The 25,912-nt window shown below is 32.9% G+C and overlaps 1 protein-coding gene across 2 annotated transcripts in view; it reads right to left on the bottom strand.

Moving 5' to 3' along the window:
* LOC145252784 (crystallin J1A-like) overlaps positions 1–25,912 on the bottom strand; it is a 624,153-nt gene that overhangs the window by 389,901 nt on the left and 208,340 nt on the right. For both annotated transcript variants that reach the window (XM_080112726.1, XM_080112727.1), the window contains exon 5: positions 13,890–14,046. In XM_080112726.1, the coding sequence (XP_079968852.1) occupies positions 13,890–14,046 (157 nt within the window). The remainder of the gene's footprint in view (positions 1–13,889; positions 14,047–25,912) is intronic.

Below are 25,912 nucleotides of genomic sequence, written 5' to 3'. Positions count from 1 at the left end.
ACAAGCCTTAGTCATGAAAGGTCAGTCTCTCCACTGTGATTAAAGTGGAACGCAATGACTCATATATAGAAAAGCCCTTGTCAATCAGGTGGACACGGATGACCTGATGCCTATGCAACGAAATGTGGAAAGCCTGGCAGCCAACACCTGCTTTCAGCCAATACAATTCAAAATGGATCCATTAATGAATCTAAACTGTTTACTTATGCCAAGCTCTCTTAAGTAACCAATACAATCAAGACTTTCCTGATTTTCAGTACTCTCCCGTTTCTTCAATAAATATTGCTAATGACTTTGCGTTATCGCAAGAGCCGCTTAGCATTGATTTCTTGTTGGCAACGATCATTGATCTTCTCGGAATTTGGGTGGCAGTAATCTCTGCACTCGTCCAGTGGAGGTCTGATTAGTGCTCTACCTCCTCAATCTTTCCATCCGCTTTGAATCTTCAATTATTTTGTGTGGTATTTTTTTTTTATTTGGGGGAGGGGGGCACATTTTATAAAATTTCTAGAAGTTTTAATTCCCTTGGTTTTCACGTTTTCATGTTTTTATTTACTTCTGTCGCAATTTCCTTGTGGCTAGTTAGCGTCTGGAGTTGTTGCATTCAAGGATTTTCGTTATGATTTTATTATTTGTATTATTATTATTATTATTATTATCTATATATAAATAGGATAACGTGTGTGTTATTTATTTTGTGTGTCACGCTTACATCTGAGTGACTGTCGTTTAATTGTCATGGACTTCCATTTCTTGTAATAAATAATTTTACCCAGAATTCTTCATAAGTTTTGGTTTCGGTTTCGATTATAGCTGAAGGAATTGTAACAAGAATTCTTCATAGATTTTAGTTTCGATTATAGCTGAAGGAACTCAAGTTTATATATATATATATATATATATATATTTATTTTCATAAGTTTTGGTTTCAGTTTCCATTCAAGCTGATGCACCAAAGTCATATGATACACAGGCGACAAAAAAAAAAAAAAAGTCAGCAATTGTAATTTTTTTCAAAAACTGCAAATTTACATTTAAATAACAATTTTCCATTGTGCGGACTTTCTTTTTGCCTCCTCAATTTGAAGTTATTTTTTTAACTTGACGTAAACACAAGAATATTTCAATTAAAAGTCAAATATGAACAGAGGAATAAAAGGCGGATCAAATGAGGTATAGGTTGTTTAAACAGTTACATTAAATTTAGCTTGAATTTGCAGTTTTTGAAAAAATTACAAGTGCAGACTTTTTTGCCGACACTATATATTTTTTGGTCCCCTGACAAAAGGAGGGTGGACCTGTAAATTCACCCTTGTCTGTTCGTCCATCCATACTTTTTTTTACAATAACTACGCCTTGGAAATTTTTTGAAATTTTACACAAACATTAAGCATGATATGAGTAAAAAAGTAGCAGAACAGATTTTCCAGGAAAACTCCAGTGCCCCCCACTAGGGTTGCCTTTCAGGTTAAAATGGCTAAAATTGACAGTTTTGTGTTTATTAAAAGAAACTGATGCCTTGGATTTTTATAAAACTTTCTGAAAAATTGTAACTAACTAATTTCTATATAATTTTGTTTGCTTATACTTTGCGATAACTCTTGGGTGTGCCCCAGGGGCTCTTTTAGGGCTTATAAAACACTCCATTTTTGGGACCATTTTACCATATTTGTCCAAAATTTTCTATTTAGCAGTTTTGCATGGTGCTGAACTCAAATTTAAATATGCTAAGGCCTTGGGAACTTTTGGGGCTAAATGGGTGGGTGGGGGGCAAATGATGGACTTAGTTATTTCTTTTTTTGTATGATGCAGAACGCAAATTTATATATGTTAAGGCCTAAAGCTGGACCGTTTGTTTATTTTCACAAGGATTTGACGTCCTCTGGAGACTTTTGGGGCTAAATAGGGGGGGGGAGGTGCTGAACTTAGTCATTTTTTTTTCATGCCTCGTTCACTGTGCATTCACGGAGGACCATGGATGCTTCACTTGTTTATTTTTTAATCCCAACCTTATAATATATAAAAATCTATAAAACATTAACTTTATAATAATATATATGAAATCTGCAAGAATTAAAATATCATATTTAAGCGTACTTTACGACCGAGCTACGCCGGACGTCCCTACTAGCTTAGATAAATACTTTTGCAGTTTTAACAAAAAAGCTACAATAATATCAGAGCATCTCCATTTACGTTAGATATTTACAGAATGCCAACATCAGTATATTACATATGAATGAGTTCCCCGTGGAGTCTCCACAGGTCCAGCTGTTTATTATTATTATTATTATTATTATTATAAGAAGAAGAAGAAGAATAAGAAGAAGATACTGTTAAAAATAGAATTAAGTTGAAAAAATTCAATTTAATCTTAAAATAAGCTTGTTTTCACAATTCCCCTTCAGCTTTGATGCTATCGGTGTCAGAATCTATCTACGACCTGTTTTTTAGTCACAGTCTTTAAAAAATTACACACACACACACAAACATATATATATATATATAGACTTCTATAAATTTAGTATTTTTTGTGTATTGATATTCATATTAAAAACCCTTTTTTATATTTATTTAAAAAGAAAATATAACCTTGTTATATATGGATCGTAGAATTGCATTCATCTGCAAAAGATCTAGCTAATTTGCATATTCTGTTAAACATTCATTTTAATTAAATCTCTATTAGTTTTTTGAGTTTTCTTCTGCGATGATTATTTTTAATTAACTATTACGTGTAATTATATTCTTGCAGATATTCTACATGATTTATACTTGCGTAATATTTGCATAAAAAGGTTATACTAAACACAAACTTATTTCTATTTCTATTTATGTATGCATATATATTTGTTTAAAAAACATTTCCTACCAAACTCCTCCATCAGTTTTTGGTCTATAGACATGAAACTTCATAGATAGGGTATTCGAACCAATGCAAAAATTTATATTTCAGTTTTAGCCGGGGGAAAAAATCGGTGCAAAAGTGAAAATTAAAAAAAAAAAAAACGAAAGAATTTTGCCAGGTGAAGTTCGAACATCGGCATTACAAATATGCATGTGTAACGTAATAGCTATTGGTTCATCTTTTAAATTTTTAGCCTTGCAACAAACATGTTTTCATAGCTCAGTCATTAACGTCAAAGGAAAAAAGTAAATCGAAACTAAACGTTTTGGTTTCGATTCTCGGTGGTGGCGCGTGAGTTATGTTATTTATTGTATTTTTATGTAACTTTTTAAATCATTACTGTATATTGGGCCCAATATGATATAACAAATACGAAATCTGCATTAATCAAAATATCATATTAAAGCGTATTTTACGACCGGGCAATGCCGGGCAGCCTGCTAGTATATATGCACATATATATATATATATATATATATATATATATATATATATATATGTATTAAATCTTGTTCCGAAAGCTTTTAAAAGATTACATGAGGAGATTTATCGGTTGCCAGGGCAACGCGATATCCTGCTGATGCCAGAGGAAACGAAAATGATGACGGACATTAGAAACACGTTTGTTCGTTTTCGGTCAAACTGAACTACAGAAATCTGATTTCTTCTCAATTAATAAAAAGAAAGAAAAGAAAAAGATTTAAAACTCCATTACTCACCATTTACGTCAGTTTTTTTTTTTTTTTTTTTTTTTTTTTTTTGTACAGGATTGCTTTAGAGAAGAATACTGTTCGATGTCTTTTCATATGTATGAATCATCTATTACATGGTGTCTGTGTATTCAGCTAAAAAGTTAGAAACTACGCAAGGCACACACATAAAGCTGACTGCGCTTTTTCAACAGCTCTTTGGACAGGTTTCGCTTGTTTTCTTTTCCTTATAAGTGAAATGGTTTCAATAATGTTTTATTGTTAAAGTGTTTTTTATTTAATAAGTCTGAAGAAAGGCTGTTCTTGTGAAAATTTTCAAACGACATAATGTTTTGATTTGTCCGAATGATCCTGCTCTTCTTATTCATTTTATTAAGCACTATCAATAACCTCGTTGAAATTCAATGGTTTTTGCTTATGTATATACATTTTTAATATGGAATATTATATATATATATATATATATATATATATATATTAGTTAGTTATTATTTCAAACCAGAAGATGAATGTACTTCACACTCATAGTATTTTATTTATATGTTTATGTAGTATGTCCTACACGTGTTTCATTGTATAGTGAGTCTACCAGGCAACTCATCAGATACAAATATGTGTTCCTTAGAAGAAACAGCCGACTCGAGGGAACAACACCAGTTATTGTGAGTAAGAAGTCACTGATGATGCCCTGCATGAAACTCCTAGTGAGTAAATTATATCAACACTGCTTGAATCCAGTGGGAAGGAGAAGTTCAGGACGACTGGAAACAATTTTGAGATAAACAAAGAGCATACAAAGCACCTAGAATTCTCACATGGTCACCCATTTTACTATTGACCAGGCTCAGCGCTGCTTAACTTGAGTGATCTAATAGGAACCGGCATGTCCCCATGATTATGCAGAGTATTTAAATATGATTATATGAATATATTAGTAAACAGTGTTTAAAGAGGGAACTCGCTCATACGCAATATGTTTATTCATATAATTTGGATTCATCGGACTACTGTTCTCCTCTTGAGTGAATCTTGTTCCGAAAGCTTTTAAAACGTTTCGGTCGGTGTAACCTCCGACATTCTTCAGGTGAATCTTGTCGAATTCAGGAATTTGGACGGAACATTGAAAAGCTGTAGTATGTGGAGGGACCGAAAAGTCAGGAATAGCTGACCATATTGGGAAGAAAGAAACTTATATGTTGCTCGTACTATGGCTTTTTGATGTTCTGTCCAAATTCCCGAGTTCGACAGAAACACACTTGGAGAAGGTCGGAGGTTATATCGACCGAAACGTTGTGAAAACCACACTCAAGATGAGAACAATAATCCGATGATTCCAAACAATACAATTAAGAAACAACAATATGTTTAATATTGAATTCCCGGAAAGCGCTGGATAACCTAGTTAAAGCGAGAGACGGTACGGAGGGGGCGGGGGATGCAAGTGTTGTTATGGACATAGAATAATTTTGACAGCAAAAGGAATGTATTAAAATGGATGGTTGGTTGGTTGGTTGTTTTTGTTTTACGGCATATCAACCCTTTTCGAGTTATTTAATGCCGAATTCAAAGATTTTGAAAAAAATCTTTTAATAGAATATATTTGTTGTTTTCACGTCGGTTTCTATTTAACCCATAGTTGGGACCCTAACAGGTACTACCACTCCAGGTCAGAGTGGACCTGGGAGCAATGGTAATTAAAGGGTGGCTCCACACTCCCCAAAGCCCACAAGCTGGGGCCTCACCACTGGATATAGTTTAAGGTCATATCCAGGACCTGTATTGAAATGGAGGTTTTAATAGCAGAAGAATATGTGGAAGAATAATAGATAAAAACGATAAAATGTGATGGTTAAAATTTAGATCAGAAAAATAAACACTTATTTTATACATATAAGGCAAAAGCAGCGCTCGTCTTTTTGTATGTCCAAGAAAGGCTTTTTTCGGGGGGGGGGGTACTATTTTGCAGAACTTTTTATATACTCCCTAGATCATAATATGTATGATTTGCGAACGGACGTTGTCTCTACATTTATTTTGATTGACTTCTATAAAGTTCCTTCTATTCCGTCCTTTTGCATGTTTGTTGGTCTTTTTGCGTGTTTGTTGGTCTTTTTGCGTGTTTGTTGGTCTTTTTCGTATAAATAAAACGAAGCAAATCGACTCACCTGGCGTTTGTGGCCGAGATGTCTTGAAGGCAATCAGCTTTGATCAATATCGAGGAAAGCCTTCATATCAAACAACTGCTATTCATTTGGAGAGCTCCTCCTTCTTAGGGGGAGCTGGTTTTCCCCAACAATGTGGAGAAGCAGAAACTGGCCTGCCGCAAACCTTTATTTCTGCGGCTGCGTGAACTCATTTCTGCAAGTTCACTTTTTAACCGTTAAATTTGAACGCTTTTCACTTCCTCTCGACTCGTAGCGTAACGGTAAGATCTCGGTTTTTCTTTCACTTTCTGTTCCACCTTCGCATCACAAGTTCGAGCCTGCCTACTAGCACTTTATTTTTCCCAAACACCTGGACAACGCCGGGCACCCCCACTGGTAGAATAATAAAATACAGTTATTTAAGAACCGACTGTTATGTGACATCAGTTAATGAACAACGAATAGGTTTTAAATATACACGTATCAGACGAGTCAATCAGAGAGGATTAGATCGTCAGAGTTAAGCTAGGTGAGTAGAATTAAAGTCTGTCCTTCACTTCATGGAAGTAATTCAGTGGACATGACTGAAGGAAATGTAAGATCTCTAGGGACGTGTGGAATTCCGAGGGAAGTGAAATACATCTATATGAAAATGGAACTTGTCATTATGAATTCTTTTGAAGGAAGATGCATTCTTTTGTAGCGTGGCATCCATGGAAGAGAAGAGAGAAATTAAATAAGGTATGTCTACCTTTGTCTGGTGGGATTATTACGTGTTAATAATGTGTATTTTATGTGTGTAAAGCAACTGCAAATGAACATTATGCACACAACCCATAATATAGACGATACCCACGAGTACAACGCTAGACGACATTAGCTACTAAACACACACATGTATATGTTACATAGAAAAATGCGAGCATGAAAATTAATAATGATTAAGCTTAGTAAAGTAAAAGGACTTATTAAAACTGGAAAAGAAAAAGACAAGATAAAAATATAACAAGATAAAAAATATAATAAATTTATAACTTAAAATATTGCAGCATTAAGAATTTTAAAAAACAAATTCAATTTATCCTTATATATAAATTCTTAATGCTGCAATATTTTAATTTATAAATTTATTATATTTTTTTACTAGAATATCTTGTCTTTTTCTCTTAACAACTAGTCCTTTTACTTTTCTAAGCTTAATCTTGACCATATTACTTTTAATGCTCGCATTTTTCTGTGTAGTTGGTTGGTTGTTTTACGGCATATCAACCCTTTTCAGGTTATTTAATGCCGAATCCAAAGATTTTGAAGAAACATTTTTTAATAGAATATATTTGTTGTTTTCACGTCGGTTTCTATTTAACTCATAGTTGGGACCCTAACAGGTACTACCACTCCGGGTCAGAGTGGACCTGGGAGCAATGGCAATTAAAGGGTAGCTCCACACACCCCAAAGCAAGCAAGCTGGGGCCTCACTACTGGATATAGTTTAAGGTCATATCCAGGACCATTTTTCTGTGTAATACATGATTTTTTTAGGCTTTGCTTTGAAATAATATTTTCTTTTTTGTGTTCAGTATCATCCCCATTGTAAACAATCGATAAAAACATTATTACCAACTTCTTAAATAAACTAAATGAAAAAATCAAATAAAAGACGTAATTAAGTAAATAAACAGAAAGAGACAAAAAAAAGAGAAGCAGAATTAACGGGCGACGTGATAAGCGAAATATTATCAGCCCTAGCACAGCAAGAACATCACTTTTGTTAACTCTCTCTATATAACCCAAATAAGATAATATGCGAGCAACATTCTCGGTATGATTTATGAAGGTGTCGTTGATGAAAAAGTTGCTATGGTGACCAACAGCCAATCAGAAGAAACCGTCTCATGTTCCTTACTAATTCTGAGGACTTTTGAACACCATTAATTTTATTATAACTTTTATTTTAATGAACGAAAATTGAAAATTTTTATTTCAAAATATAGCTGAGAAAGTGACCTATGAACTGTAAAAATTGTTTGAAATTTGGTCGCAAAATGAGTAAAGCTTTAAAGCAATTCTAAGTGAGTGAAAATAACGCTTAACCATATATTCAAATACTACCGTGTTTGAATGATATAAATATATATATATATATATATATATATATATATATATATATATATATATATATATACACATACACAAACACACACACACGAGTACAACGCTAGAGGATATTAGCTATTAAACACTCACATGTATATATACACACTAGAAGATGTACCCAGTGTTGCTCGGTATCAAATTCAAATATAACATTAAATTCCTTCAAAAAAAAATGAAGTAAAAATTAAAAAAAAACGGCAAAAGACTGAGACATATGCATGTGAGTATTATGTTTTTTTCTAAACTGTTCACTTGTGAGGACAAAATACTTGAGCTGAGATCGAAACCAAAACCTGTGAGTCAAGTATGATAACCATTAGACCAGCTTGACACGATCTTTAAATAGTGTTTTAAAACCTCATGAAATAATTAACAAACAGATAAAAATCCGACGACCTCCCCAAGCACCCATTTTTCAATTTTGACTCCTTAGCAGCCCCCTTTTCTGGATGAAAACTGATTAAAGAGTTTTCCGTGTCTGAATACCCAATATATAAACTTTCAAGTTTGTAGATCAAAAGTTCGTTGAGTATGTAGGTTGAGAAGTGTCCTCACATACACACATTCTCACTTGTATAGATATATTGATTATATATACACACAAGAACAATGTGAGAGGACATTAGCTACTAAACACACATGTATTTATATACAAGGCCTGTTTAAAAAGTATCCGACCATAGGCTATATTATCTCTTCTCTACTTTCAAAACGGGATTTTTTTCAGTGGCGTCTTCAATTTTGGAAAACAACCAGAAGTAGCAAGAAGCCATGTCTGGATAGTAGGGAGGTTGGCGAACGACTGGAATTCCATGTTTGGCAAAGAAATGTTGGATCAAATGAGATGAATGTGTGAGAGCGTTGTCGCCGTGCAGTTGCCAAATTTTCGCAGTCCACATGTCTGGTCTTTTGTACAGAACTGCATCACAGAGATGCCGGAGATCATTTTGATAGTACTCCTTTGTAACTGTTTGTCCTTCCGACGCGTATTCATGAGGCACCATTCCACGGATATCAAAAAGACAGTCAGCATCACCTTTTCCTTTGCTACTGTCGCAGTTTTTCGGCCTTGGAGATTCAGGAAGCTTCCATTGTGATGACTGTCTTTTTATTTCTGGGCCGTACCCGTACACCCATGACTCATCTCCAGTTATCACGACTTCTGGTTGTTTCCAAAATTGAAGACGCTACTGGAAGGATCCCGTTTTGAGAGAAGACATAAAGCGGAATGTGACGGCGGAGATAAACACCATTCCAAAAGGAAATTTCCAGAGATCTTTCCAACAAGGATCGGTGGGCTAAGCTTTGAAGGGGATTAGGGTCCAAACCCCGTTAGGTATGCAAAATATTTTTTCTAGCCAAGGTCGGATACTTTTTAGACAGGCCTCGTATACACATTATACATATACACGAGTATAACACTAGACGACACAGTCTGCTATGAACACTTACATGCATACATATACATCGCAGAGACATAATTATATATACACTCATTATATAGACCGCTAACGGTATAAATGTGCCAAGAGGTACTACCCTCATGTGACGTATCGCGTAGGAAATCATATTGGCACTAGTACTACAACTTTTAGTAAATATATTTTTTTCTAAACCATATCCTTGTGTCCCGACAACAACTACTATGGATGTTTGAACAGGGTTTTACTATGTATATATAAAGACAAAGTATTTGAATATAATTCTATGAATATATTAGTAAACAGTATTTAAAGAGGACAATAATATGCATATATAAAGGAGGAGGATCAAAAAGCTTTATAGTATGTATATTTAAGGAAATAGAAAAGAAAAAAGCAATAATTACCTTATATGTATAGTAAAGCCAGATTTTCCCTTATTTTAGTGACCGGTATAGCTCTGTAAGCACAAGCTAAAGTCGTTTATCAGCACATGTTGCCAGAAAAAGAAAATTAGTTTTGTTTGAATTTGCCGATTTTTATGTTTTATCCAATAAGATATTTCCTTTGGCTTGGTAATTTTATGCATGCTATAATCAATTCTTGATGCATGATCACAGAAAAAAAAATTTGTTTTGTTCAAACTAAATGGATATTTATTTATTTATTTGTGGACTGTTATCCTCATTTTCATAGCTGTTGTTGTTTAACTACGTTTCGGCCAACTATTCCATTGGCCTTCTTCAGGTGGCACACATGGCACAGTGGATAGAGGCGTTGAATCTCTACAATTCCAGGTGAGCATTGTTTGAAGATAGTGGTTTTAATCCTACCCAAAGCAGGCCAGAGGATTAGTTGGTGAGACAACAACAATTATGGAAGCCAATAATTACTGAGAATAGAGTTAAGAGACTCAACATTCCAATCCCGTTGCAGTTAACCACTTGAAGAAGGCCAGAGGATGAGTTGGCCGAAACATGGTGAAACAACCCCTATGAAGATGAGGATAACAGTTCGCAAATACATAAATATACAAATTACTCATCTCAAAGGATTTCAATAAAAAACAAACCAAAACCTCTTTAACTGATGCCTTGAAATTTAGAAGAAAAATAATAATTAGCCCCAAAAGGTGTTTTTCAACCGTAACCCTGAGGCTCAAGCCTTAGAATTTTCCCAGGGTCAAATATTACGTTTCCATATGTATATGCATGTGGTCTTGCTTTTTGGGTAATTTTCAGCAAAATCTAATGGTCGAAAAAGATTCTATGTCCCAGAAATGTGCTATTTTTTTAACCATTTTTACTCCTTTTGACCCCCTGAGGACGCAACTAGAATTTTTACTAAAAATCCGAGAATGTTATATTTTCTCCCTTGAGTAGTTGTAACTTCATGCAAAATTTCAGAAAAATGTAATGAGTAGTTATTGAAAATTTTGGCAATAAACGGACGAGGGTGAATTCTAAGGTTCAAATCCGACTAAGCTGGTGGACCAAAAATATGTAAGTCGATGTGATACAGGTCATCTTTTAGTTCAGAGATCACAAGTTAAATATAAACTTTGCATTCACTCATGCGCTCCGAAAGAAAGTGAAAAGATTATTATTATGAATAGATGTGCAACACAATTCTAAAATTATGCAAATCATTTACTCCCCCCATTTTTTTTTTTAAATAAAAGTACATTATTAGAAATTTCTTCCTTAAATTTACAGACACACATTAACCAACATATCCCAGCAGAAATTAGATTGGGTAAACCAAGTCGTTCTCGCCCTTCTTTCACCTGAGAATCTGCCATTGGTCAACACCTAATCAAAAATCCAGTTTGTGCTAGTGCATATAAAATGAACTGTTTTAGAATTTTACACCGGGCTAACTCTCGAAACCATTTAAAAGATTTTGGAATCAATCTCAATTATTTCACGTAGGCCCTCTCTCTGTCGACAGAAGGAATTTATCAAATCATTGAACTTGCTCGGGGATATATTTTAATCGTTTCCAGGCTTCCTCCATTTTATTTGTACATACATTTTATATAGTTGTGTATATATATATATATATATATATATATTATTTTTCACGAATTCCCATTCTTTTTTTTTTTTTTTTCGGATATCCCAGAGTATTTACTTCTTTATGATAATTTAATTCATTTTTTGTATTCATGCGTTATACCAACAATTAACTGCTGATGAGTTTGTTGGCGAAAGAGGCGCCTAGGGTTTTTTCTGTTTATTATTTTTTAAACGCTATATTAAGAAATTTATAGATTTTAAAAATCTTCACTAAAAATTGATTTATTTGTTTTGAACGATTAAAATAAGCTTCTTTTTTTTCAGTGATAGATATTAATATAAAAACAAAATGCTTTAAAACTTCCAGTTGATGGGTCCGTTCGTGGCGATGTTTGTACCTGCTCAGAGTACCACAGTGGATGGATGTTCTAATAAGTTTATATATATATATATATATATATATATATATATATATATATATATATATATATATATATGTTTCTATGTACGATTCATTATAAACAGATGTAGATTTGCTTCAAAATGCATGTTTAAAGACACTTGTGCACTTCCCTTCCCCCTCCCCTAAAATCAAGTTTCAACCGCTTTTTTTTCTTTCATTGATTCGAGTTCAGGAGACATTTTATATTGAAGTTTCTATACATGTTTCTGTGCAGATTTGTGTGGTATGAGATTTTAATTGAAAACAAACATAAATTTTGCATCTTGTTTATTAGTTTCTATGCGCATTTTTTTAATTTAATTTTTTTTTTTTTTTTACAAAGGAGTCACGACTTATCAAGACCCAGATGCCACTCGAGGATAAGAGTTAATGTGTACAGTGGTGAATGGGAAAATGTAGCAATCGTTAGTAGTGGAAATTTGGTAAATTGGATTACTTAAAGGGACAGCTCATCAAGAACTTGTTTATATAAGACTTGAAGATGATCATATTGTAGTCAGTTGGAAAGGAGGAAAACGGAAGAGAGTTCCACATGCGTGCAGTTCTGAAAAAGAAGCTTTGTTCATGGAATCTACGTTTAGGTTTAGGCACCGATAAAGAATGGGAGAAATTGCATATAAAGAATTTGGAACAAACAAATTAAATTTTAATCAGTCATCGCTTTTCTATCAACAGAAGAAGGATGAGAGCGTCCTGAAAATCCCCTCCCCAATAAAAACATTAAGGCGCTTGTGCAGTATAGGTAACAAGCAAAATACGGGTGAAAAAAAATAAAGGAGTTTCAAGGAGATCATAATAAAGTAGATTTTGGGTTTACTTTTGGCAACCTTGTAACTGTTGCTTTCCTTATTTTGTCCTTTAGTCTGCACATTTTATGAGCAATGTTGCTGACAAAGGAGGAAGAAATGCTGCTTTGTGGATAGTAATGTATCAATGTAACAGTACTATATATATATATATAGATAGATATATATATATTTAGCTCTTTACATAAAGTGGTTTCATGACTTGTCTGGAGCGATTTCCAGACAAAAAAAAAAAAAAAAAGTAACCATCCTCAAATTTAGGTTTACAGTTCCAGTAACCCCCTTTTAAAAATTTTTAATACTATTTTTTCGATCTGAAATTTGCAGTAAGTCCTCCAAAATTGGCATCCATGTTAGAAAACATGCTTTCTCGGCTAAGTAAAAGTGACAATAACAAATTCATCTGCAATATAAAAGGCAAAATGTGTGTATGTGTGTCTGCATATCTGCCAAAAATATTCGACAGACACGTCGGACCGTGACAAAATTGGTATTGTTGTAAAGTTCAGTCTCTCGGATGACAAATATCCAAAAACTGGCAAAAAAAAAAAAAAGGATTAATTCTTTCACCGTCAACTGAGACGTTTTTTTTTACAAGGAGGGGGTTAGTTTTTTTTGACAACATTTTTAAAAGTAATTAACGTTGTGTAAAAAACGTTATTTCAAATGCCCGTGGCATCACAATCACGGTGGGCACATCGATAAGACAATTCACTTTTTTCCACCTTCAAGAGCGCGTTATAGGTTCGAGCCTGCCTACTACTCTTAATTTTTTTTTTTTTTGCTCACACGGGTACTCGCTCCTATTTTGAGTTGTTTTAATTCATTTTTTGGGGGGCTTTGGTTCCTCAACCAACCCCCTTATACACACCTTGGCACAACCGGGCAACACCGGGCACAAAAACTAGTCTTAATAAATCTTAAAATCAGTAAGCACATATGAAAATTGTACAGATAAGTACAAAAGCACATTTTCTTGCGTTTGGTAACAGCTATTTGTTTCTATTTTTTTTTCTGTTTGCATTCCTTTTTCCTTAACTATACTGAACAATCGCTCATATTTAAATTTACTTCCAAAATGTCTAAACATGAAACTAATAAACAAGACCGTGCGATACAATCGTATGCATCTAGTTATTTTAGTTCTCAAACGCTTATATCACATACATCTATGCCTACATGCACGTTTTTGATTACTTTTGATGGTTAAGAGAAATCATACTACAATTAGAAGAGAAAGGTTTATGGAAATCATATCCACTTACCGAGCTGCCATCATACCAAAAGTGACCGACTCATCATTATTTTGTGTGAGGCGTATAATTTCTTCAACTTTGGTCAGCATGTCTGGATGACCTGCATAAAGAGCAGTGACGGGAACAATTCTCAAAATGCAATCCATCTGCTGGTCGGATTCAGAACCTGAAAATAAAACAAAAAAGGACAAATGAATAAAATCTATATAATACAGGCTGGGCCCCGGCGTTGCCTGGTCGTAAAATATGCTAAATTGATATTTTAGTTGATGCAGATTTCGTATTTATTATTATAGAGTTGATTCTTTATCGATTATTGTACATGTTTTTGTTTTTTCGATCTACTTTTCTAATGTTTCTGGAAACGAGCTTTGGACTTCTGAGGAGTTGCATATATGAATAATCTTAGATATAAGTATCTATTTGTGATTATATATGTACGAAGTGGACCGTATATATTCTGAATTAAAAAAAATCACATTTGGTAACTCGAGTTTATTTATTTCATAAATAAGTTATGAAAGTATATGGCAATTAATCTACACAAACTCTACCGCGTTTCATCTTCATAGAGAATACATATAATAATTCTTGAAAATATATGGAATAAATGCGGAAGATTCTATGTAGCTTGATTGCAATATAGTTTCATAAATAACTACCTAGTTCTACTCACGTATTTTGTATCTTGAAGTAAATACTTTTAAAAATTTATACATAAAACAGTACATTTCCTTATAACATTTTATACAGATTTATGAAATAATTATATGTTTGTTTATATAAACATTATTGGCTACATATGTACATACATGTTTCTGCAATGTCTCGTTTCAGAACGAGACTGCAGAAGCATATGCACATATGTAGCTAATAATGTTTATATGTTTGTAGATACATGAAATAATTATATATATATATATATATATATATATATATAGTGATGGAATGATTCCGATATAATTACTGATTCTTTATAAATCTCCAAATATTTAACTATAGAGTTGTTATTTTTTCCTAATTACCGTCAAAAACACATGTTAAATGTGCAGATATTTTCACAATTTTTAAAAAAACAAAACACTAATCTAGAGATTTAAATTTTTCTGGTAGTTCAAAATACGTAAATATTATTACAACCAGCAGTGGAAGATATTGTTTTAAACAAAATCGAATAGAAAAAAGATTCTTAAAGGAATCGTTTTTGGCATCGGAAAATAGGCACAAAGTTTTCCCATTCTGATAACGATTCCCCCAAAAGTTACAATTTTTCTGATTCCAATTTCACGTCTCAACACACACATATATATATATAGTATGTTTATTTATACAGACATCATTGGTTACATATGTCCGAACATGTTTCAGCAATGACTCGTTTTAAACACATTGCTCCATCAGGTCATTGTGATTCGGCTCTCAAGTCAATCAACATGCTTTGATAAAATGATGTCTCCAAAGTGAAGCATTGCAGAAACATATATGCACATATGTAGCTAATAATGTTTGTATAAATAAACATACTATAAACACTCTGTTCATTCATCGACCACTTTTAAATAAACACAGGAATTTCAGTGGATTTACATCCAGGAAACTAAAACCATACAACCAATATATATCATTTCATGTATCCACATAAAACTTTATACTTTATTTTGTTCTGATGAGATGTATTTTAGGTGGAGATCTTTAGTATTTTTTTGTTTTACACAGGCATCACCACATTATCAAGGCCAAGAGGCCACTAAAGGATAAGGGTTAAAGAGTGCACAGTAGAAATTGGACAATATAGTAATCATTAGTAATGAAAATTCGGTAAATTTGATAACTTATATGGAACGGCTCATCAAGAACTTATTTACGTTAGACTTGAACACAACCATATTGTAGTCAGCCGGAAAGTGTGCGTATGTATATTAATATCTATATATATGTGTGTGCGTATGTATATTAATATATATATATGTGTGCGTATATATATATTAATATATATATGTGTGTGTATATATATTAATATATATATGTGTGCGTATATATATTAATATATATATGTGTGTGCGTATATATATTAATGTATATATATGTGTATGTATATGTATATATATATGTGTGTGCGTATGTATATTAATATATATATATGTGTGTGTGTGCGTATGTATATATATATAAGTGTGCGCGTATATATATATGTGTGTGCGTATATATATGTGTGTGTGCGTATATATATGTGTGTGTGTGCGTATATATATGTGTGTGTGTGCGTATATATATGTGTGTGTGTGCGTATATATGTGTGTGTGCGTATATATATATGTGTGTGTGTGCGTATATATATATATATGTGTGTGTGTGCGTATGCATATGAATTAGTCCTCGCGTAAAAGAGCAGGACACAAAATGTTTTAAATAATAATAGAATAGCAATAAAGGCTTTCGCTGGCGAGGACTACTATTGAGCGTAACCAGTTATACAGTCCTTTAGAAATTTTCATCTCTATTTTTCTCGTTATCTACTGAATATTTTTAATGAAACCTATATGAAATATGTTCCTTATTAAATTGTAAAGATTTTCTATTCTGAAAGAAGTTTAATCTAAAAAAAGTTATTTTAAAGTTTTTGTTAAAAAAAATTCAGATTTTCTCATTATACAGACTGGTATGTCAAAGACGGAGTTGCAAAAAAAGAGATGTGGTGTGAGGAGAAATACAAACTGAAATAGAGAGTAGGAGAGTTTTTATAAATACATGCAAGACCACATTCATTTTTTTTTTTAAATCCAAATTAATAAATTAAATAAAATATAATCTTAAAAAGATACAATACAAGTTAGAAAAGAATTGCATCCAAGGCATGAAAATTGTTGAACAAAATGTTTTACTATAGGCTTTAAAAATAAAGGTACAAGATTCAATTCGAAATTTATTTATCTTCAAAGTGCACTTTTATACATTTTACAAAGCAAGGTTTTAAATTTTTATACCTTACTTTGTAAAATGTATAAAAGTGCAATTTGAAGATAAATAAATTTCAAATCGAATCTTGTACCTTTATTTTTAAAGCCTATAGTAAAAACATTTTGTTTAACAATTTTCATGCCTTGGATGAAATGATTTTCTAACTTGTGTATGTATGTGTGTGCGTGTATATATATATATATATATGTGTGTGTGTGTGTGTGTATATATATATGTGCGTGTGCGTGTGTGTGTATATATAATTTATAGTTTTTTATATTAAATTTCATTCAGAAAAATATAATTCTTCCAAACAAAAATGCATTATTTGAACAAAGAATACAATTCAAAGTAATTTCCTTAATCCATGGATTTTCGAAAGATTCAATAATCTGTGATCCAATTCATCTCATTATTCTGATTATATCTATATATAATTATTCTTTAATACCTACAGACACTAGTGTTTCATCTTTTCAGAAATCATCAGTGCAGGGTGTCACGATTACTGCAGGTCGGGAGATTCGAACCCGGCAATGAAGTCATCTCTGACTCCATTAGCAAGGAACAAATCCACACGGTTAATGTTAACCGAGAGAAATATAGTTGAAATTTAAGTATTTTTATATTGCAATATATCATAAAAAATTATGATTATAATTATGATCATAATTTTTGTGGAGTACAAAATTTATGTACACATGTTTTGATATTCATGATAAAAAAAAAAAACATGGGGGGAGGGCAACTAACCTGAAGATCTTGGATACCATTCACATTCGTATGAAGAGACCTTCTCTTTAATGTTTCTTAGGTTTGAACGTGATTAACTTCCAGGTGATTGTATCATTGTACATAGATCACACATAGCTTTATTTTAGTTATACAGTGTCTTTCCGATTATTTTTCTACTTGTTAGCACACATTATTTTCAACGTATATTTTCCCTCTTAAGCTCATCATCTCGTTTTTATAAATAAAATAAATGCCTCGATCTAGCTCTAGAAGAGTGAGGACGAAACCGGTTAGCTGGCCTCTCATCTTTTTAAATCCTGTCTTAATCATGTTGCAATATAATTTTGCTATTTTGGATTATCTTTATTGTAATTCTTATATATGTATGTGTGTGTATATATATATATATATATATATATATTATATAAGAATGTGTGTATGTGTGTGCGCGTGAGGACACTTCTCAACCTATATACTCAACGGATTTTTGATCTACAGACTTGAAAGTTAGAATATAGGATATTCAGATATGTGGAAAACTTTTAAATCGGTTTTCATCCAGAAAATAGGCTGCTAAGGGGTCCAAATTCAAAAATTGATACATGGGGGCCGTCGGATTTTTATTTGTTTGTAAATTGTTCTACGAATGCGCACGCGTGAATGCTTTACATGACAGAGTCATTATGTTAAAAATAAGTACAATTTGAAAACACTTTTTAAAGATCGTGTCAAGCCGGCCTAATGATTGTCGTACTTGACTCAGTGTATTTATGTTTTGGTTTCGTTCTCAGCCAGAATATTTTTTTTTTTTACTTACAAGAAGCGAACTGTTTAAAAAAAAAAAAAAAAAAAAACACAAACAAAATACTCGCATGCACATCTCTCAGTTTCTATATAAATTAAAATATAATATTATGCATATTTTACGACCGGGCAACGCCAGGCGGCCTGTTAGTGTGTGTGTATATATATATAATTGTATATATATATACACACATGCATGTTTCTACATTGATAGACAGAAGCGCGCGCACACACACCCATATATATATATATATATATGTGTGTGTGTGTGTGTGTGTGTGTGTGTGTGTGTGTGCATTACATTTATATCAGATTAGTCTAATTTCTATTCGAGTCCGTCCTATCAAGTTCCTTCTCAAAGAGTTCACTGAGAGTTTAGTCTTGAAGCAATAGTCTTAAAAGATTAGATTAGTTCCAGAGAAATGGTATTCTAAAGATTTACTAGTGCTTCGGCTGCTCTGCTTTTCTTTACACTCGCACGGAAAGATGATCAATAACTTGGAAAGCGAATCGAACTAGACGCAACTGATTAGTGCGAGATGCGACAAAACGCACTTGATCATTTCACTGTCATTGTTAGACTCGTAACATATGTGCATAAAGGTGGGAAAAAATGAAACTTCTTTCCGACATTTTTGTTTTTATTTTGAGGGAAGAGATAGTTTTAGTATTTATAGCTTTTTGGGAGGGATTTTCACATTTTGAGTTTTGCGTTCAATCCTAGACAAAGGCTGCCGGACAATTTTACAAAACTGAAAGAATCGAATGCGCACTGCGTTTGGCTTTATGATGTGACGGTTCTAAAGATTAACACAAAGCAACATCATACTAGATCCAACACTAATCCTATCATGTGAGGATCAGAGAGAAGTCAATAAATCCAGCATTGTCTGCCAATTTCCAGATCCTTTCTAATTTCTGGTTGCATGGAAATTGCTCCAGGCAAGACATGAAGCCACTGGATGTAAGAAGCTCGAAAAGTATTAAAAAAAAAGAAAAGAAAAGAAATTGATGTAATGGAATAACCTAACATCCCTTCATAGATGAAATGAACTATACCCTCTCATGTGACTGAGAGAGAAGAAAAAAAGACAGGAAGAGAATAAGACAAGATGTCGAGTAACTCCTATGTCACTTGTATTCCTTTGTAAATAAACCCCTTTGTCTTTCACCAATGACCCCATGTTTCTTGCTGTATTCTTATTTAAAGTAAGGATATAACAAATGGCGACAGAATTCGAACTCACAAAAAGAGAACTTTAAGCCAAAAATATTGAAAAATAAAGAGAAGAAAATACTGCACGGATAAATGATATATAGATAATATAACTGAAAAAAAAAGCTAAGACACACAAAAATTAAGTTATTTTTTTAAATTCAGTCTGTTACGGTCCTACTGAAAAAAAAAGAGAAATTGACATTTCACGAAGCATTGAAAGGAACAGTTTTTGAAAGTGTCCATTTCAAATTTCTTGTTTCATAAGAAAAAAACACGTGTAGGCTGTGTTTCAGTGTCAATTTCGTGTGTGTTGCAAAAACCTCGTATACAAAAGAATGTTTTTTTTGTGGTTTAAAAAAACTATTCAGTGAATTTATTTAATGCTTTGTGCAGGTACTGTTAACCTTTTGTTTTATTACTGTGTTAAAAAAAAAATTCTTCAACATGAAACAATTAACCGAGTTTACAAAAAACGATGCAATTAGCACTGGCAGCTCAACAAAGTCAGATGGAATTTTTACAAAAAAGAACAGTTAAAACAAAATAACGTATTAAAAACAATATTAATGAAACAAAAAGAAACAAGGATTGTCAGTTCACTCCGGAAGGAATTGCAAATTCGCTGACAGAATTTATATATATATTTAAACTTTTTAAATCATTGGGTCCAATATAATCTATTATATACATCTTAACTGTGTTTGTGCGTATAACTGCCAAAAACTTTCGACACACGAATCGGACCAGGTCGAGCCCAGATCATCTGAAAGAGCGATGTCTTGGTCGAATAATATGTGAGAATTAGAAAAAAAAACGGCAAATTATTTCGTATAGAAATAAGCGTTTAAACTAAGAGTGTAAAAAATCGTACCTTTCTAAGCGCAGTCAAGCATTAATTTTTTTAACTTGTTTAAATAACAGAATTTCCAATGTTATTTCACTCTCTGCGTTGTCGTGCAATGGGTTAGTAGTTTGCGCCATAAACCATAGTTTTCACGTTTGAGTACACGTAACGGTGGTCGTTTTTTCTTCTTTTTTTGAAGCAGGGTTGTTTTGTAATTTTATATAACAATTTCCTTATTTTGATTTTTTTTTATCACAGGTTTTAAAAGAAAGTTTTCGCATTTTATCAGGGTTTAAAGATTTTTCTTATTTCGAAGGTTACGTAATGTAATTTTTTTCTTTTAACTAATCATTTTTATAACGGGTATTTCGTTTCAAACAAATTCTATTTTTTTTTAACAGGGCTGTTTTGGAATTTTAAAAACAATTTTTTGTTTCGATTTCTTTTATCAGAGGTTTTAAAAGAAAGTTTTAACATTTGGATTATGAAATGTGATTTTTTTTCTCTTAACTAATCATTTTTTTAACGGTTATTTCGCTTAAAACAAATTCTACTTTTTTAAAACTGTAATTATTTTCACTTCGTTTTAGACTGCTACTTTTTCTGTCCGATTACATTTTCCTGTTTTTATCTGTTGTTTTATTTTCGAGTAAGCAGCTCTGTCGAAACTCAACTTCATTTCCACGCGGGCAACGCCGGGTACCCCGCCAGTCTATAATATAAAAAACAAAATGTATGCATGTGTGTTTGCCAAAAACTTTCAACACAGCGACCAACATTGATAAAATCGGCATTGTTTGAAAGCTCAATCTCTTGGGCGACAAATATCAGAAAAAATGGCTAGAAACATTAATTCTTTGACTGTCAATTGGGCCGTTATTCACAAGGAGGGGTCAGTTTTTTCTTCGACATTTTTGCAAAGTCATCATACGCCTTGCAATGACTGAGCTTATTTCGAACGGCGACGACGTTGTATGTCGCGGTCGGCGTGACGACTAAACCGTTCACTTTTTTTCACTTCCTTTTCCTCTTAATGTTGCAGGTTCGAGCCTGCCTGCCTACTTACTACTCTCTCCCCGAACGGGTACTTACTTGCTATTTTCATCCTTTTTTACGGAGTCTTGAAACATTTTTTTAGGCCCCCCCCCGTTCATCAATACTCTTACCTCTCTACATTCAGGTAATGCCGCGAACCCCCACTAGTAAATAAATACAAAATCTGCATTAATCAAAATATTATTTAAGCGTACTTTACAACTGGGCAATGCCGGGCGGCTTGTTAGTATAGTATAAAAAACCCATGTTTCAAATGAGAAAGGTGAAGCGACGGAGAGTTGCTTTGTTGTTGGGAGCAGCTGGTATTGACTGAATGATGTTTTCACAAAATTAACAATAGCAAACTCGTTGCAAAAACAAGACTAATAAAGTCTAATTTCTGTTACTTTTTTTTTCTTTCTCACTTAATCAATCATTGATTTTGCTGACCAGACCAAGAATGATTCGATGAGTCTAAATGAGATAAATTGATCTACAGTCATATGCTTATATATATCATCAGCATCGCCTGTTCAGTCATGAAAGACAATGGATAACCCCTGCGCTTGTAATTGTAAAACTGTCTTCCGTTTTCCTGCTGACTACAATATGGTTGTCTTCAAGTCCAATGTAAACAAGTTCTTGATAAGCCGTTCCCCTTAAGTTAACAAATTTACTGAGTTTCCATTACTGACAATTACTATATTGTCCAATTGACTTCTGTACACTTTTTAACCCTTATCCTCGAGTGGCCCCTGGGCCTTGATGAGTGGTGATACCTATGTAAAAAAAAAAAAATAATAATAAAATAACCCTCTGGACAGGGTTCAAAAGAGATTTTCCCAACCTGATAGGTCCTGAACTGTCATCTAAGCTTAAACCTCTGTCCCATCGCCAAAATGTTGCATCTCTCTGCCGGTTTTACAAGTTTTTTGATAGTAGATGCTCCGACGAACTACTAGCCCTTGTACCTCATCGACGAAAATATCCTCGACAAATCAGACAAGCAGCAAAGTCCCACCCCTACACAATAGAGATCCCTAGACGTAAGAAAGCCTTATACTCTCATAGTTTCTTCTCCAGAACTTCTAGACTTTGGAATTACCTTCTAGTTTCTTGCTTCCCCAACTATACTGATATGCAGAAGTTCAAGTGTAATGTGAACAAACATCTTGTTGCTCAACTCCCTATATAGTATCCCGGCAACTCATGTCCCTGATAGTAGCCCCTTTCATTAAAGTGGCACTGTGCCTTGTTTGGGATGAAATGTAAGAATTTAAAAAAAGGAAAGAAAACAGGGCTGTGCAATCTCTTACCATAATTCTGAATGCCGAAGTGGAGAATACATACAGAACTTAGTATTACAAAATAGTCGCCCGTGTTAGTACTGACCAGGTTCAACGTTGCTTACCTTTGGAGATCTAACAAAAACCAATATGTTGATGTAATATAAAGATGTATTTGTATTTTTGTTTTTGCTTTTTTTTTTTTTTTTAATTTTTTGTCTTATTTGGTTTCTTAATTTTGTTTTATTGTATATATTTGTTTTGTTTACCGGTGTATAATTTAAAATTTTATAAAATTTATTATTACGATTATTATTTTTTTTTTCTTTTCTGTTTTATATATTTTATGTATGATTATTTTATTTCCTCCTTTTCTTTTCAACTTACTTAAATGCCATTACCTTATTTGTAAATGTCACGTGACTGTCATCCTACTTAAAATGCACTGTGATTTTTCCCCCAAATTTCAGTATAGATTCTACATTTGTATAAGCCTGAAGAGATCTCTAGTTACTTATTACTGGCTGACCGAAACATGCTCATAAATGTGTAGCAACATATAAATGCTTATATAAAACGAATAAAAAGTATATCTTGTCCTACTTCCGTATTGTATGAATCTAGTTAAAATTCATAGGTTTCTTCATCTCCGGAAAATATTAACCTATATATATATATATATATATATATATATATATATATATATATATATATATATATATATATATATATATACTAGCGAGGGGTACCCGGCGTTGCCCGGGTGTTTGGAGGTGTGTGTGGAAACTTCGGGGGTGGGGTTAAAAAAAAGTATGTATGAGGATCGAACCCGCACCGTTGGGGCAAAGTTGTAAATTGAAGTGTTAAAAAAAAAAATGTGCGACGTTAACGATTGCCCCACCGCGAGATGCTAACGGAAAAACGTTTGAATTTATTTAATTACTTGGATTTGACAGGTGCCCGAGTTAATGAGGTCAAGACTGACTGCGGGGCGGGAACACTTCCCAAGATGTTATAGGAAAAAGACTAACCCAGATGCGGCGAGCGACAAATGTTGAATATTTATCTTCCCGAAGTCGAGCAAATTAAATAGACAGGCGGGCTTCGTTGTTAACTGCGAGATATTACGATTTATATGTGATATAAAAAGTTTTAAAAAGTTGTTAGCCGACCGACCGCTTCTCTGAAAAAAGCCTTTTGTAGACATACAGAAAAAGCGAACACACATACATTTTCGCTTTTATATATATATATATATATATATATATATATATATATATATATATATGAGAGAGAGAGAGAGAGAGAGAGAAAGCTAAACAAACATTTTTAATTAGGTTAAAGGAAAAAAAAAAGAAACAGTTATCGTTATTGCTTAATTTTAGCGAAGCAGCAATTTTCCGTCTACAAGAAAGTTTCCGAGATTGCATGCAGTGGAGCATTCTTCACCCGCGGGGTTTTGTGGTGAATTCGTTATGTCTGATAACACACGAAAACTGCAATACCGTTTGTATTTGGCCAACCTCAATACAAATTATTCTGAATTATTTGATTTCTTCCTCGTCAATACATTGTTCATTTTTCTTTTTTTGCTTTTCTTTTTGTTTCACGTTTACATTTATTGATCCCCCCTCTCCTGCACCCGCTATTAAATTTGCTTCCGTTTCTCCATTGCTGATTTTGGCATTGAATTTTTTTTTCTCTTCCTACTAAGGACGAATTTTTCCCTCCTTACGGTAACTTTCCTTCTCTTTTCTCACCTTAAAATATTTTCCTCATTTCTTTTTTTATCATAAGATGATTCTACCATTATGTATATGAGGAGGATGTTGTAGTTTGCTTAAAGCTTTCTGTGTATTGTGAAAGACGTTGTGTTTGAAGGTTATTATAATGCAGTTTATGGGAAACACCATCGAAATGAGTTTGTGTATAAAAAGATGACAATACTGAAGAAATTTCAATGATTTTCAATTATAATATATTAGCAGGCCACCTGGCCTTGCTCGGTCGTAAAATACCCTTAAATATTATATTTAATTTCATACAGAAACTTAGACGTGTGCATGCGAGTATTGTTTTTTTTCTAAACAGTTCACTTCTTGTAAGCAAATAATAATAAAAAAAAAAAATCGAACTGAAATCGAAACCAAAACCTAAAAACAGTGATTCAAGTACAATAACCATTAGACTGGCTTGACACAATCTTTAAAAAGCGTTTCTAAGCCTATTATTTTAAACATAATGAATCTGGCATGTGCATTTGTCACGTACCAATTTTTCAATTGTGACTCAGCAGCCCATTTTTCTGGATGAAAACCAATTAAAATTTTCCCACGTGTCTGAATATCCTGTAGATCAAAAATCCGTTGAGTATATAGATTGAGAATTGTCCTCATACACACATTTTCACTTTTATAGATATACAAATTTATTTATCAACATAATGTCTCGTACAAAACGGTTGATGTTGATATCCCCAAATTTTCGAAAATAAAATTTCTTCGTCAAAGGAGAAAATTGTTCAGGCGAGGCTTTTCTTTATTTTTATTTATGTAATTAATTATTTATTTGTATCGAGCTCTCAAATCAATTTCCAGGATATGAATTGTAGTCAGTATTAAGTATTACTAGGAATTATTAGCTTTTTTTTTATGTATATGAATGATTAGTTTCAATTGTGTACTTAGGAGTGTTAATGTCTGCTGTGTCTGTGCGGTGTTTGTATACGTCTTTGATAATGTGTATGGTCTAAGGGAGGTAACTACGTGTTTAGTTGTTTAATTCACTTGCTTAAGTGTATACGTCAATATATATACGTTCGCACACATACATTCACACGTACATATGCATACACATATATAAGCGTGTACACACACATATGCATGTACTAATTAATTTATTTTTATTACATTTTTAATATCTATTTTTATTATTTTATTTATTTTCTGTGTTCTATTTAGTTTTCTTGTTTATTTATTTATTATATATTATTGATAGTAGTCAAGGACCTGATATAATTATTTGTTTGTTATTGTAACCAGTGAATGCATGTTGTGTTGTAGATGTATATGTGTTTTTATAAGGAGGCTGCAGTTTACTTCTGTTGTTTATTTTGGGTTTAAGTTTTTTTTTTATTAACAGTTACTCTTTC

This window comes from Euprymna scolopes, chromosome 29 (genome assembly GCF_053919585.1).
Source record: "Euprymna scolopes isolate OS-2025 chromosome 29, ASM5391958v1, whole genome shotgun sequence".
Lineage (NCBI taxonomy): Eukaryota > Metazoa > Mollusca > Cephalopoda > Sepiida > Sepiolidae > Euprymna > Euprymna scolopes.
The sequence above is the reverse complement of the archived record's forward strand: the minus strand, read 5'-3'. Positions and strand labels throughout refer to the sequence as shown.